This window comes from Haliotis asinina, chromosome 8, assembly GCF_037392515.1.
Source record: "Haliotis asinina isolate JCU_RB_2024 chromosome 8, JCU_Hal_asi_v2, whole genome shotgun sequence".
Classification (NCBI taxonomy): Eukaryota; Metazoa; Mollusca; class Gastropoda; order Lepetellida; family Haliotidae; genus Haliotis; species Haliotis asinina.
This window is the reverse complement of record NC_090287.1, coordinates 1,134,851-1,151,197: the sequence shown is the minus strand read 5'-3', so window position 1 is coordinate 1,151,197 and position 16,347 is coordinate 1,134,851. Positions and strand designations below refer to the sequence as shown.

General features: G+C 42.8%; 2 protein-coding genes across 2 annotated transcripts; one reads left to right on the top strand and one right to left on the bottom strand.

Annotated features, from left to right (window-relative positions):
* The first annotated feature begins 674 nt into the window (after positions 1-674).
* On the top strand, positions 675-5,689 carry LOC137294048 (galanin receptor type 2-like). The gene is made up of 2 exons (XM_067824978.1): positions 675-2,316; positions 4,685-5,689. The coding sequence occupies exons 1-2, from the start codon at positions 1,236-1,238 to the stop codon at positions 4,750-4,752; spliced, it is 1,149 nt and encodes a 382-aa protein (XP_067681079.1). The 5' UTR covers positions 675-1,235; the 3' UTR covers positions 4,753-5,689.
* On the bottom strand, positions 5,229-15,844 carry LOC137294050 (uncharacterized). The gene is made up of 3 exons (XM_067824980.1): positions 15,190-15,844; positions 8,205-8,351; positions 5,229-7,274 (listed from the first exon to the last, which is right to left on the bottom strand). The coding sequence occupies exons 1-3, from the start codon at positions 15,377-15,379 to the stop codon at positions 7,111-7,113; spliced, it is 501 nt and encodes a 166-aa protein (XP_067681081.1). The 5' UTR covers positions 15,380-15,844; the 3' UTR covers positions 5,229-7,110.
* Positions 15,845-16,347: the final 503 nt, after the last annotated feature.

Below are 16,347 nucleotides of genomic sequence, written 5' to 3'. Positions count from 1 at the left end.
TGACGGGCCAAGGCCATTCCATGGAAGATCTGCCATACGTAGCTGTCTTCGGCCTGTGTTGTAGCTCTCTGTCTTCCCCCATCTTTGACGTTCTTAGTCCTGGCCTGTGTGCTGTGTGATCTGTCTGACTTTCCGGAGCCCCCATGTTGGTCATATCGATCACCCTGTCTCATTGCGCTTGAGTAAGTCTTGGCACTTTGGGGGATATTTATTTTTTACTGCACGTTTGCTCTATCTAACATCTACAAATGCCTATTTGGCTAATGGTAAAAAACCTCTTCCTGATTTTTATAAATAGAAAAGTAGTCAGTGATATGTTTAAGATAAAGGTCCGGCAAAGTAGTTTATCAAATGAACAATAACCTTCAAGCATTTACTGACATGGTTTGTTCGTAACGCTGGTCGAAATGACATGCTATTATATACTCATTCTTCTCAGGCTGTGAAGCATGAAAGGTCTCCTTCACGAAGTTGTTAAAACTTGAACATACAATGTGTCATGTCTGTTCCCGAGTCTTGATCCTGCAGAGTGTAATGGTGTAGTGTGGTGAATTTAGCGTAAACAATATTCCGGTATGTCAGTCTGAAATCAACCCCAACATACACCGCAACTAAATACCATGGCCATGAAACTATCTTTACATCCACGTCTCTGCAGCCTTGTGTTGTGCCTGGGTTGTCCAGGAGCACACGCTTTACAACAGTAACACGACGGAGAGTGGGGGCTGTGACGGACACACGACAAGAGAACAACAGAACCTTGGCGAGAAAAGTGTCTGATTATATGCTGGATTACACCAGGACAACCAACAGCCACGAGAAAGCAGGCAGTAGTTCGACTATTTCATGAAACGAACAATCTAGACACTGTTCAAAGTACAACTCACTAATCTAAAGGAGAACACAATCATATGTTCCTTTGAAGCAAACTGTGGAGAGAGTGTGTTAACATGAACGAAACTGGCTCATGGATGTCCACACACTGACATCCATGTGTGCACTGCTCTGTTCACATGAATCAAGGAATCAAGGCTTTACCGACAGGAAGTGAACCGGCAGACACTGTTCATATGAACAAAATCCTGGAGTTCCTCTGTTGATTCAAACTGTGACACTGACACATTAGCATATATCCATGGTCACAGGGGGAAGGCAGTAGAGTGACACTGCCCAAGGCTGACAATTCCTCTAGAACACTGCACCGGACACTCCTGCATGACCTACACAAAGTCAGGATGAATGATTCAAATTCTTCAAACGAAGAGGATGGCTCAATATTGCCAAACCAGGAAACTGCCGATCTCCTGTGGCAGATCATTTCGCCGATCCTCCTTCTGGTTGGAACTGTAGGCAATCTCCTTTCCATTGTTGTGTTGACCCGTAAAGGAATGAGGAAGTCCAATATGTCCAAATACTTGACCTGTCTGGCAGTGGCTGATCTAGTTGTCCTTCTGTTGGGACTTCCAAGGGAATGGGCGTGTCACATGTATGATGAAGACATCCGTGATATCCACGAAGCTGTGTGTAAGATCCACACGTGGCTACTGTACTCCAGTCTCCACACCTCAGCCTGGATACTCGTCTCGGTCACCATTGAACGCACTGTCTTTGTGTGGAATCCTCTACGTTACAAGGTATTTTGTACCAAGAGAATCGCCACCTTCTGTATGATTAGTGTAACTGGCCTTTGTTTGCTTTTGAATAGTCACTTTCTATTCTTCTTCGTACATACTGAAACAGATACAGGAGTTTATGTGTGTGATGCAGGGTCAAGAGTTGAGTATGAATCCTTTCTCAAAAATGTGTTTCACTGGGTTGATATGTGTGTGTGGTGTATCGCACCTGTTGTGGTTCATCTTGTGTGCAATATTCTCATTATTTACCGTCTACGTACGCACGCCCGCACCATGTCAAGACACAATTCAACAGCTGAAGCAGATAGAGTAAGACAAAGACTCGTAGCGTCCATGACAACTATGCTGCTGAGTTTGAACCTGGTGTACCTCCTGTGCACATTGCCTGTGTCCGTCTTCTTCGTCGGGGAAAAACATTGGTGGGGCATTGACCCAAGGAAGGAAGCAAAAGCTACACGGGAGCTAATTAAGGCTTGTGTGTGTCTTATCATGTACCTCAACAACTCCACGAATTTCATCATCTGTTTGGTCAAAGGTAAACGATTTCGGGAGGAGGTTCGTATCATCGTTACCTGTCAGCGACGACAACGACGACTTCCACGTCAAGGAAGTTCTACTTTAATCTCAAATATTTCAAGGTCATTCCGTCAGACGTCACTGGCACTGCCACCCAGCAGTTCCTGTAAGTATTACCAATGGCTGTGTATCCCTTATCCCATTATCATCTTCGCGTTATAGTGTAAAGTAAACACGGGATGTTCATATGTGTCACCTTCAACAAACACTCTCCTTTGTAGATAACTGTCTGTTTCTTCCTGCACACAAACGTTTACTAAGGACAGGATCAGTATGGGTAGTTCTCGGTTACTGTCACGTTGGTATTTAGTGTGTTCTGTCCAGAGACTCATCCATGGGACAGTGAAGCCAGGTTATGTGTTCTCAATACAAAGGCTCCCCTGCTCAGCATGCTTCATGATACTTTGTAAAGTCAGTGTAGTCAGTAAAATATTTCAGTCTTAACGCAAGGCTTTCCTAACTTGTGGCAGTAGTAATTCTATACTTATAGCTATGTATGTTCACTGAAACCTGACTGCCACCTGCTAGACAAACTATGGCGAGTGTTGCACAAGCCATTGTCGCGTGAGAGATGAGTGTTTACGTTGGAGGTATTGCACAGATCACGTTGCGTGACATTTGCCCAGTGTAGTCAACTTCAGTTTAAAGTGGCGCATTCGTTTACGTTCACTGTCCTCATGGACTCTCACAGTACCTGAACTTCATTATTTTTGCTCCTGGCAAATCCACCTTGAAGCAAAAGTATGCCACAAGCATTGGCGTTTATTAATGGAGCAAATATGACATGTCATCAAAGGAGAATAACCAGTTTCGCCCATCCGACAAAATACATGTAAGACTATGACAGGACAAGGGTTGATGAAAACAAATAACCATGCCAGATAGCCACGTCAAACAATACTAGTTGCACTCGCTCGACATCACTTGATTTAAGAAGTATATTGTTTTGTGCATTGTTTTATATATTGTGTAACAATGTTCCAAGTGTAATGCATTGTACATCGGGCCAGCCAGCGAGGGATGTGGAGTGCTATATTTAGACGGACGTGTAGTGATAGGTAACATTATATTTCAAGTTACTGCGGCATATGTATGTCTGGCCAACGGAGGCTCATTAAAAATAGCATTATTGACATCACTAGTCGTAGGTTTGAAGTATATATTCAGGGGGGATCACTCTCATCTAACTTCCTCTTTAAGACCATGTGCTCACAGATTTGGCCATTGTTAGCATGTTGATTTCAAATAAACCTTTCCAACGCGTTTTATCTTCATTAGAGTTAACAGCTGACCACCACCGTGTGTGATGAGTTTTAACTAGTCTGTCTGGGCTTAGCTGAATTACTGTTGCTGGGATGTGAATACTATTGCCACTGTCCTTTAAGCTAAAGTCACTGCTCTTGCTTAGTATTACCGTTCATTCAGAAGATAAACAGTTCCGTTTCTCCAAATTCCTGGATTCACTGGAATTCAATATATATAGGCAGACTTAGTTTAAACCAACGGCACCATGATCACACAAAACAGAGTGTGTAAACGTATCATTGGACTGTCGGAATTATAGTGGAACAGGTTTCTCGACCAGTGAACTTGCAAAAAACGCTCACTACTGGTTTATATTTTGGATTGCCACTGTATTGATTTATATTGATTTGTGAACTTGGCCAGTTCAAAAATACAATTTCTAATCCCGGTTAGTTTCACCCTGGTAATCAGCATGTCACAGTGTATACTGCCTGAGGCTGCCCAGTACCAATTATCATCAGACAAAGTGTGAATTATGGTCCCTGACGCTCCACAGTTGCATTTAGAAAATGTGCAAAGTTGTAAATTTAACACCTTCACAATGGATTCTGGCTTCGACCGGTTATGTTTCAACTATGTTGATTTCATCCACTGCTTACTACAAAAATACCTGTAAATCAAACCTTGGTCGGTCTGGTAGTCTAATGGTTGACGTGTTCGCACCTCAGGCCCAAGACCCAGGTTCGATTCCACACATGGGCACAATGTGCCCATGTGTCGTGATGTCCCCCGCCGTGATACTGCTGGAATATTGTAAAACTAGATTCAGTAATGCATACACATTCTCCAACATCGCAAACACACAAGTCGCCGCCACTTGGATACCAGTGTCGAACATTTCGTGCATGGAAACAAAGCTGCCAACAAATCGTGCATATAGACTAAATAGTATTGGTCTTAAGACAGTCTTTCTGGACCCCACAGTCAGACTGCTAGGCAGATCTGAATAGACAGTTACATACAGCGTGGTGTAGGGCCAACCAGGATGCTGAGGTCCGAAAACTAATTAATGTTACCCTGCAGGCAGTGCAAGGGAAGGAATAATTAGTTCGTACACTGTCTTCTGTGTAATGTTCTGTAAAATATGCATGCATGTTGCACACATTTGTTATTTTCACATTTGATTTCATGACAGTTGTTGAACTCTTTGGTTCCTGCTTTGTTTACAGCGAGCGACATCACTGGACTGAGTTATAGACATAACACTGCTCCCAAAGAAACCAACACCAGCACATGACGAGGTGGATATATCATCACCAGCACGTGACGAGGTGGACGTATCATCACCAGCACGTGACGAGGTGGACGTATCATCACCAGCACGTGACGAGGTGGACGTATCATAACCAGCACATGACGACGTGGACATATCATCAACAGCACATGACGAGGTGGACATATCATCAACAGCACGTGACGAGGTGGACGTATCATCACCAGCACGTGACGAGGTGGACATATCATCACCAGCACGTGACGAGGTGGACATATCACCACCAGCACGTGAAGAGATGGACAAATGAACACATACACGTGATCAGATGGACAAATGAATACAAGTACGTAATGAGATGAACAAATCAATACAGCACGTGACGAGGTGAATATACAGTCAACAGCATCAGCGTTATGCGACGTGGTCAAACATCATACACTCAAGTGACCTCATAGATATACTGATCAGGTCATAGACGGATTTGATGAACCTGGCCAGGACACATGAAGGGTATTTTTTATATTTGCACATTATTTTCAAAGTACAGGTCACATGTTACATGTTGTAATCAACAAATTAGACAACGATTGCATGCTCTTAATATTTTCACCAGGTGTAACCTGTGACAAGGACCCAGTTGCACCAGCCAAATTCCAGTTGTAACGTAGTGTTATAAAACATCAGAGGTATTCGTGCAAAAGCACGCGTCATTATACCACCGTGGTGATGTGGATACATGTTGTACTGGTATGTATGGATCATTACCGTTGTAACCCACTGTTTGATTGATGACCAACACATGCATCAGAGCCCACTCGTGGTCATGCATTACTAGTTGAGCTCCAGGGTTTGATCATATTCCAGTTTGTTATGTAATCATTTCATATGGGGCTGTTTGTGTAGTCTTTGTTCTGTTTATACACTAACCACAGAATAAACAGTGTACTTAGTAAACCAACATATACTCAAACTAAACGTGTACACAAATACAGACTTGAACAGACCCGTGAAGGTCCCGGGGTAGAATAGGTCTTCAGCAACCCATGCTTGCCATAAAAGGCGACTCTGCTTGTCGTAAGAGGCGACAGCCGCCGTATAGCTGGAATATTGCTGAGTGCGGCGTAAAACTAAACTCACTCACAGATTTTAACACAGGCATTCCTGAACTGAACATATCTGCATGTGACATGTCTCAAAGATTTCGTTTTGGGCATGAACAACGCATTATTGCATGTGAATCTAGATAGACTGTCTGGGGCACATATAGATGAAAAGAAACTGCTCAATGTTTGACAGTTCAATAAGTGCAAACGTAATGGCACATGGAGATGACCTTCCCGACATCCATGGCAGCAGCAGATCACTGGGTCCCTCTGACACACTGCTTGCTTCCTAGCCATTCCCTCTCACTGTGAAAGGATTATTAACGCACTTTTCCAATAAACACCGCCTAGGTCCCATTACTCACAGAACCTTGCCGTATGACTGTATAAGAGCTACTGAAGCTTACATAGAAATCATATTCTCACGGCTATGACAACAATAAGGGATGGGGCATACGTAATATGTATTGCATAGATAACAGGTGTCCAACACACTACAGCAGATAAAGACGAGACTGAACTGGGTGGTACGGTTGCATTTTGAGCCTTAACACACCAGGTTTTCATTGTTTAACACATTTTTTTAGACATCAACTTTTGTTGATATTTAGTGAGATTTCAAGTGCATACTTTTGTATACCCAGCTCTTAAAAATGTGATATTATAATAACGTATCCCAAGTAGGTGTGCGTGAATAGCGCTTCATCTCTTGACATGATGATCCTCACAACAGCTGGAGATTATACGTGTCATCATCCTAGAAAACTACTGTACAGCTTCGTCTCTTGTGGAGCATATCTTATGTTTTAGTGAACAACTATGTTTAGAAATTGAATGATTATTTACACCTTCTTTGGGACTCTCACTGGTCATATACACCTTCGTGGTCGCATCCATGTCACTGCAATATAGTGAGGTGCACAAACACAGAGTCATGTCCCTTTGATAAACTGAATTACGCGGCTGGAAAATCTTTCTCATGTGCCAAGTACGTCATGATTCCACACTATTCTGATATATTGGCGCCAGATTTGTAAATTATAGCTGCCTACCTGGGTCGAACATACATGAGTAGTGGTTCTGGATATCACCTATGTAGAATCATACTGTTGAGGTATGTCGGAACTATTGTCATCTTTCCCACATCTGCATAATTACACTGCTACAGGCTATATGAATTGAATTAATAAACCGTTGATAAGAAACTGATATAGTTTCAGTATTGGAAAGTCTTTGAGACAAACAACGGGAACGGGAAGCTCGTGCACAACGCGACTCATCCCTTCATCCTGTCTACGAGCAGCACGATTCCAGTAGCAAGGTACAGCAGTGACCCAATGATGGTCAAGGCATATGACCATCCAATACTGTAGGTCGGAAAAAGATCCGTGTCTTCTCTCTTGGCCCCAAACACGATGCAGCCGAGTAAGATGAACACTCCTGTAAGGCAATTAACACTGAATAATTTAACATGTTTAAGATGGGATTGAACTTTCCCTGTCGATGAATTGCTGTAGATTACTGAGGACGTGACGTCTCTAAAATAGCATATGTTTCATCTGACCACTTCCTAAATACCGAGACTGGACATAACCGGACTAATGCTAGGTACATGGCCAGGTGGGACATGGATGACTCATATATTTCACCTGGAGATGGAATATCAAACTTAGAGTTATCTATTGGTCAGTTGAAACCTGACTTCCGACTGCTCCAACTGAATATACTATCAGACTCAGAGGGTTATACCAACCGCCAGTACAGGCGAATTTCATGCTGACATTAATCAGTTATAAAATAGAGGAATATGGTTTGGAAGTTTTTACGTGTCTTGTTACGTGATAAAATCAACCTATACACAATTGGGACCTTGAGGTGCTTGTTTACTTTCTTTATTCCAAATCCAAATTGCACTGCCTGTTTAAACTCGTAAAAAACAAAACAAAACAAAACAAAACAAAAGAATGAAGATTATATGGATATCAACTTCTTTATATGAGAACACAACGTTTCGGAGTTAATGCTTACTCCTTCACCTGATGAAGGAGTAAGCATTAACTCCGAAACGTTGTGTTCTCATATAAAGAAGTTGATATCCATATAATCTTCATTCTTATGCATTTCACTTCTAAATGCCCTTCAAAGACTTAAAACAAAACAAAAACAAGAAATTGAGGCGACGGCTAGATTGACGGGTAGATGTCCTACCCTTGACTGATAACGTCTGGCGGTGAACAAGAACTCCAAACATTAACCCCCGAGAGTAATCAATGTCGGAAAATTGCTGAAACAGAGTATATAGAGATCATATTAAGGTTCCTTCCTACAAAGTAGACACGAAGCAAAAGTTTTTCGAATGGGCACACCTACCACTCACAAAGGCTGCCACGAGAGTGCCAATGTGTAAGACGCTGAGATCTGTCTTGACAAAGATGAAGACGAGGAGGAGGACGAGGCAAGCGAGACCCAGCAGAAACCCCAGAATTTCCATGGCCTTGGTGGCAGTCCACCAGTCAGCTGTAACAAACATTGCACCTGGATACACACTCCTCCTTGAACAACTACTGCTGCTATCAATACACATAATGCCTTGAACACCTGCAGGTACTTTCACTACACACACCACCTTAAACACATACGTTTGCCAATACACACAATTTGAACACCTACATGTACTGTCACTACGCACACCTCCCTAAACACTTACTTTTGCCAATACACACAATTTGAACACCTACAGGTGGTGTCACTAAACACACACGCCCTTCAACATCTACAGCTGTTAGCTGTACACACGCCTCCTTGAACACCTCCATCTGCTGTCAATACACATATCTCTTTGAAAGAACCATTGCCAATACACACAGCTCCTTGAACACCCACAACTGATGTCAGTACACAAAGCTTATTGAAACACATACACCACAGTTAGAACATGTCATCCACAACTCGACTAGATGAAAACTTTCACTGAATGTAATCTTGATGGAACAGTTTCTAAGCAAGAGTCGGATACCGCTGTTTGAAATCTTGGCGAAAAAAACAAAACATGCTCAATAGTTCCAACTCAAGCTGTTGGAATATTGCTGGACTTGAAGCCAAGATGAAATCAATCCTAGGGAGATGTTTGCTAATCGGAACCTTTATGTATAAATCTGAATATAAAACAAATAACACATGACTAGGATATCTGCTATTATATCAGGTTCAGTCGGGTTAGTCTGTGTTGGTATGCGCACAGTGGGTCGATATAGTTATAGTGTCGATATACCAACAGTTGGTCAATATAGGTACAGTGTGTCGATATAGGCACAGTGTGTCGATGTAGGTATGGTGTGTTGATATAGGCACAGTGTGTCAATGTAAGTACGGTGTGTCGATATAGGTAAAGCATATCGATATAGGCACAGTGTGTCGATATAGGCACAGAGTGTCGATGTCGGTACGGGGTGTCGATATAGGCACAGTGTGTCGATGTAGGTACGATGTATCGATGCAGGTATTGTGTGTCGATGCAGGTACAGTGTGTTAATATAGGCACAGTGTGTCGATGTAGGTATGGTGTGTCGATATAGGTGAAGTGTGTCGATATAGGTACAGTGTGTCGATATAGGCACAGTGTGTCAATGTAGGTATGGTGTGTTGATATAGGCACAGTGTGTCGATGTAGGTATGGTGTGTTGATGTAGCTACAGTGTATTTATATAGGCACAGTGTGTCGATGTAGGTATGGTGTGTTGATATAGGCACAGTGTGTCAATGTAAGTACGGTGTGTCGATATAGGTAAAGCATATCGATATAGGCACAGTGTGTCGATATAGGCACAGAGTGTCGATGTCGGTACGGGGTGTCGATATAGGCACAGTGTGTCGATGTAGGTACGATGTATCGATGCAGGTATTGTGTGTCGATGCAGGTACAGTGTGTTGATATAGGCACAGTGTGTCGATGTAGGTATGGTGTGTCGATATAGGTGAAGTGTGTCGATATAGGTGCAGTGTGTCAATATAGGCACAGTGTGTCAATGTAGGTATGGTGTGTTGATATAGGCACAGTGTGTCGATGTAGGTATGGTGTGTTGATGTAGCTACAGTGTATTTATATAGGCACAGTGTGTCGATGTAGGTATGGTGTGTTGATATAGGCACAGTGTGTCAATGTAAGTACGGTGTGTCGATATAGGTAAAGCATGTCGATATAGGCACAGTGTGTCGATATAGGCACAGAGTGTCGATGTCGGTACGGGGTGTCGATATAGGCACAGTGTGTCGATGTAGGTACGATGTATCGATGCAGGTATTGTGTGTCGATGCAGGTACAGTGTGTTGATATAGGCACAGTGTGTCGATGTAGGTATGGTGTGTCGATTTAGGTGAAGTGTGTCGATATAGGTGCAGTGTGTCGATATAGGCACAGTGTGTCGATGTAGATATGGTGTGTTGATGTAGCTACAGTGTATTTGTATAGGTACAATGTGTCGATGTCGGTACGGTGTGTTGATATACGTAAAGAGTTTCGATATAGGTGCAGTGTGTCGATATAGGTGCAGTGTGTCGATATAGGCACAGTGTGTCAATGTAGGTATGGTGTGTTGATGTAGGTACAGTGTGTCGATATAGGGACAGAGTGTCGATGTAGGTACGATGTATCGATGTAGGTATTGTGTGTCGATGCAGGTACAGTGTGTTGATATAGGCACAGTGTGTCGATGTCGGTACGGTGTGTCGATATAGGTAAAGAATGTCGATATAGGTGCAGTGTGTCGATATAGGTACAGTGTGTCAATGTAGGTATGGTGTGTTGATGTAGGTACAGTGTGTCGATATAGGGACAGAGAGTCGATGTCGGTACGGTGTGTCAATGTAGGTATGGTGTGTCTATGTAGGTATGATGTGTTGATGTAGGTACAGTGTGTCGATATAGGCACAGTGTGTCGATGTCGGTACGGTGTGTCGATATAGGTAAAGCGTGTCGATATAGGTACAGTGTGTCGATATAGGCACAGTGTATCGTTGTAGGTATTGTGTGTCGATGCAGGTACAGTGTGTTGATATAGGCACAGTGTGTCGATGTAGGTATGGTGTGTTGATGTAGCTACAGTGTATTTGTATAGGCACAGTGTGTCTGTCAATGTCGGTACGGTGTGTCGATATAGGTACAGTGTGTCGATATAGGCACAGTGTGTCAATGTAGGTATGGTGTGTTGATATAGGCACAGTGTGTCGATGTAGGTATGGTGTGTTGATGTAGCTACAGTGTATTTATATAGGCACAGTGTGTCGATGTAGGTATGGTGTGTTGATATAGGCACAGTGTGTCAATGTAAGTACGGTGTGTCGATATAGGTAAAGCATGTCGATATAGGCACAGTGTGTCGATATAGGCACAGAGTGTCGATGTCGGTACGGGGTGTCGATATAGGCACAGTGTGTCGATATAGGTACGATGTATCGATGCAGGTATTGTGTGTCGATGCAGGTACAGTGTGTTGATATAGGCACAGTGTGTCGATGTAGGTATGGTGTGTCGATTTAGGTGAAGTGTGTCGATATAGGTGCAGTGTGTCAATATAGGCACAGTGTGTCAATGTAGGTATGGTGTGTTGATATAGGCACAGTGTGTCGATGTAGGTATGGTGTGTTGATGTAGCTACAGTGTATTTATATAGGCACAGTGTGTCGATGTAGGTATGGTGTGTTGATATAGGCACAGTGTGTCAATGTAAGTACGGTGTGTCGATATAGGTAAAGCATGTCGATATAGGCACAGTGTGTCGATATAGGCACAGAGTGTCGATGTCGGTACGGGGTGTCGATATAGGCACAGTGTGTCGATGTAGGTACGATGTATCGATGCAGGTATTGTGTGTCGATGCAGGTACAGTGTGTTGATATAGGCACAGTGTGTCGATGTAGGTATGGTGTGTCGATTTAGGTGAAGTGTGTCGATATAGGTGAAGTGTGTCGATATAGGCACAGTGTGTCGATGTAGATATGGTGTGTTGATGTAGCTACAGTGTATTTGTATAGGTACAATGTGTCGATGTCGGTACGGTGTGTTGATATACGTAAAGAGTTTCGATATAGGTGCAGTGTGTCGATATAGGTGCAGTGTGTCGATATAGGCACAGTGTGTCAATGTAGGTATGGTGTGTTGATGTAGGTACAGTGTGTCGATATAGGGACAGAGTGTCGATGTAGGTACGATGTATCGATGTAGGTATTGTGTGTCGATGCAGGTACAGTGTGTTGATATAGGCACAGTGTGTCGATGTCGGTACGGTGTGTCGATATAGGTAAAGAATGTCGATATAGGTGCAGTGTGTCGATATAGGTACAGTGTGTCAATGTAGGTATGGTGTGTTGATGTAGGTACAGTGTGTCGATATAGGGACAGAGCGTCGATGTCGGTACGGTGTGTCAATGTAGGTATGGTGTGTCTATGTAGGTATGATGTGTTGATGTAGGTACAGTGTGTCGATATAGGCACAGTGTGTCGATGTCGGTACGGTGTGTCGATATAGGTAAAGCGTGTCGATATAGGTACAGTGTGTCGATATAGGCACAGTGTATCGTTGTAGGTATTGTGTGTCGATGCAGGTACAGTGTGTTGATATAGGCACAGTGTGTCGATGTAGGTATGGTGTGTTGATGTAGCTACAGTGTATTTGTATAGGCACAGTGTGTCTGTCAATGTCGGTACGGTGTGTCGATATAGGTACAGTGTGTCGATATAGGCACAGTGTGTCAATGTAGGTATGGTGTGTTGATATAGGCACAGTGTGTCGATGTAGGTATGGTGTGTTGATGTAGCTACAGTGTATTTATATAGGCACAGTGTGTCGATGTAGGTATGGTGTGTTGATATAGGCACAGTGTGTCAATGTAAGTACGGTGTGTCGATATAGGTAAAGCATGTCGATATAGGCACAGTGTGTCGATATAGGCACAGAGTGTCGATGTCGGTACGGGGTGTCGATATAGGCACAGTGTGTCGATATAGGTACGATGTATCGATGCAGGTATTGTGTGTCGATGCAGGTACAGTGTGTTGATATAGGCACAGTGTGTCGATGTAGGTATGGTGTGTCGATTTAGGTGAAGTGTGTCGATATAGGTGCAGTGTGTCAATATAGGCACAGTGTGTCAATGTAGGTATGGTGTGTTGATATAGGCACAGTGTGTCGATGTAGGTATGGTGTGTTGATGTAGCTACAGTGTATTTATATAGGCACAGTGTGTCGATGTAGGTATGGTGTGTTGATATAGGCACAGTGTGTCAATGTAAGTACGGTGTGTCGATATAGGTAAAGCATATCGATATAGGCACAGTGTGTCGATATAGGCACAGAGTGTCGATGTCGGTACGGGGTGTCGATATAGGCACAGTGTGTCGATGTAGGTACGATGTATCGATGCAGGTATTGTGTGTCGATGCAGGTACAGTGTGTTGATATAGGCACAGTGTGTCGATGTAGGTATGGTGTGTCGATTTAGGTGAAGTGTGTCGATATAGGTGCAGTGTGTCGATATAGGCACAGTGTGTCGATGTAGATATGGTGTGTTGATGTAGCTACAGTGTATTTGTATAGGTACAATGTGTCGATGTCGGTACGGTGTGTTGATATACGTAAAGAGTGTCGATATAGGTGCAGTGTGTCGATATAGGCACAGTGTGTCAATGTAGGTATGGTGTGTTGATGTAGGTACAGTGTGTCGATATAGGGACAGAGTGTCGATGTAGGTACGATGTATCGATGTAGGTATTGTGTGTCGATGCAGGTACAGTGTGTTGATATAGGCACAGTGTGTCGATGTCGGTACGGTGTGTCGATATAGGTAAAGAATGTCGATATAGGTGCAGTGTGTCGATATAGGTACAGTGTGTCAATGTAGGTATGGTGTGTTGATGTAGGTACAGTGTGTCGATATAGGGACAGAGCGTCGATGTCGGTACGGTGTGTCAATGTAGGTATGGTGTGTCTATGTAGGTATGATGTGTTGATGTAGGTACAGTGTGTCGATATAGGCACAGTGTGTCGATGTCGGTACGGTGTGTCGATATAGGTAAAGCGTGTCGATATAGGTACAGTGTGTCGATATAGGCACAGTGTATCGTTGTAGGTATTGTGTGTCGATGCAGGTACAGTGTGTCGATATAGGGACAGAGTGTCGATGTCGGTACGGTTTGTCGATGTAGGTATGGTGTGTCTATGTATGTATGGTGTGTCGATGTAGGTACAGTTTGTCGATATAGGTACAGTGTGTCGATGTAGGTATGATGTATCGATGTAGGTATTGTGTGTCGAGGTAGGTACAGTGTGTCGATATAAGTACAATGTATCAATATAGGCACAGTGTGTCAATATATCAACAATGTAGCAATGTAAGTACAGTGTGTCGATGTAGGTAAAGTGTGTCGATATAGGTACAGTGTGACGATATGCGTAAAGTGTGGCGACATAGGTACAGTGTGTCGATATAGGTACAATGTATCAATATAGGCACAATGTGTTGATGTAGGTACGTTGTGTCAATATAGGTAAAGCGTGTCGATATATTTAAAGTGTGTCGATATAGGCACAGTGTGTCGATGTAGGTATGGTGTGTCGATGTAGGTACAATGTATCAATATAGGCACAGTGTGTCAATGTAAGTACGGTGTGTCGATATAGGTAAAGCGTGTCGATATAGGTACAGTGTGTCGATATAGGTACAGTGTGTCGATGTAGGTGTGATGTGTCGATATAGGTAAAGCGTGTCGAAATAGGTACGGCGTGTCGATATAGGTACAGTGTGACGATATATTAACAATGTATCAATATAAGTACAGTGTGTTATGTAGGTATGGTGTGTTGATGTAGGTACAGTGTGCCGATATAGGCACAGTGTGTCGATATATCAACAATGTATCAATATGAGATTGTAATACAATGTGTCGATGTAAGTACAATGTGTCGATGTAAGTACAGTGTGTCGATATAAGCACAGTGTCTCGATATAGGTAAAGTGTGTCGATGTAGGTACAGTGTGTCGATATAGGTACGGTGAGTCGATATAGGTACAGTGTGTTTATAATATTACACTTTATAGACTGGACAGTATAACGCATATTTACACCTATAGCTTATGCCCAAGGAAAGGTCAATTGAAGGGACTGTGACGGACTTCACAAAATACCCGTATTTCCACGTAGTTGTGTATATTCAAACAGCCGTATTTTCAAAAGACAACATTTATACAAACTGGTGCGCTATATGTTCAAATGATTGCACACGTGCGGAACTGTATTACCAAATACATGTGTACCTACACACGAGGCCATATGACCGTGCACATGCGTCAATATACTCACGCTGAGAGGAATCTAGGTCAACGCATATTCCTAAGCCGCAGGCTTTGAACAGACCCACGGAATATGTTCCAGCTGATGTATGCTGAGTCAACCAATTATTTGAAGAGAATCCAACTGTGTGGAAGAGAAAACTGGCAATGACCAAACCTAACGACACTTTGCAGAGCACTGATGCTTCCGAGAGGCCCATTGCTGACGCCCTTCGCTGATGCCTGTTTCAAGTCTGTCTTCAACTCGTCTTGATGGTGGAAATCCCACCTTGGAAACAACGGTTGTTTGCTGGCAACGTAGAAACATCTTTGTTCAACTTTTGATACTATCGATGAGAGACGACGGGACACACTTCCCAGCAGGCAAAATGGCGTTTACTGTAAAAGTGCCATCTACGCACCACCTCCAGTAAAGAGCTGACTTGCATCAGCGTTTGTATGTGAACAGTTAGAAGCTATTAACATTTGCCTGACAAACCATACACGTGCATTTGGCAGTATCTTAAATAAATTCTGGAATGAAGGCGGCGGTAAGCATGGATGACAGACCTGACTGTACCAGACTGTGCCTTTATTGGCCTTAATACATCGACTAAGTTTTACTGTAGACTCACTGAGCATGTAACGAGGCTCTTGTGTCTGGCTGAATCAACTGCTTGGCCGACAAACACAGGGCGTGTGTGCATCTGTATAAATGTGAACAAAGTATCGACTGTCGATAAAGATGGAAGATATCTGACACAGATATTGATCATGTTGTGACAGACAGAGACGTACAATAAAAAGACATAGTGAGTGAGTGAGTTAATATTTATCGTCACATCGGCAATATCTCAGCCATATCGTGACGAGAACATTTAATACTGAAATGAAATATATATATCTATAAAAAAAGACATACAGTTGATGTATATGTTATGAATCTTCACAAGGAGCTTCACTTCAAACTTGCTCACTTGTTAAGGTGATCATAAAAGTATATTTTAATCAAAGCGACTCGATGTATACTGAAACTAAATGCGAGAAATGATGATTTATCGGTGATGTTCCTGGTCCAGTCTTACACGACGTGGTCATTTAGTACGCAGCATGGTTACAATGACATCCTACATTTTAAAATGCATTCAGAGAAATATTCAGAAACAAACGCATTCCATGGTAATGTTTT

Excerpts from the sequence above, each read along its gene's own strand:
- LOC137294048 (XM_067824978.1), top strand. The coding sequence starts at position 1,236 with ATGAATGATTCAAATTCTTCAAACGAAGAGGATGGCTCAATATTGCCA. Across the intron at positions 2,317-4,684 it reads ACTGCCACCCAGCAGTTCCT|CGAGCGACATCACTGGACTG; the intron begins GTAAGTATTACC and ends CTTTGTTTACAG.
- LOC137294050 (XM_067824980.1), bottom strand. The coding sequence starts at position 15,379 with ATGGGCCTCTCGGAAGCATCAGTGCTCTGCAAAGTGTCGTTAGGTTTG. Across the intron at positions 8,352-15,189 it reads TGACCTAGATTCCTCTCAGC|CTGACTGGTGGACTGCCACC; the intron begins GTGAGTATATTG and ends TGTTTGTTACAG. Across the intron at positions 7,275-8,204 it reads CGTGGCAGCCTTTGTGAGTG|GAGTGTTCATCTTACTCGGC; the intron begins GTAGGTGTGCCC and ends ATTGCCTTACAG.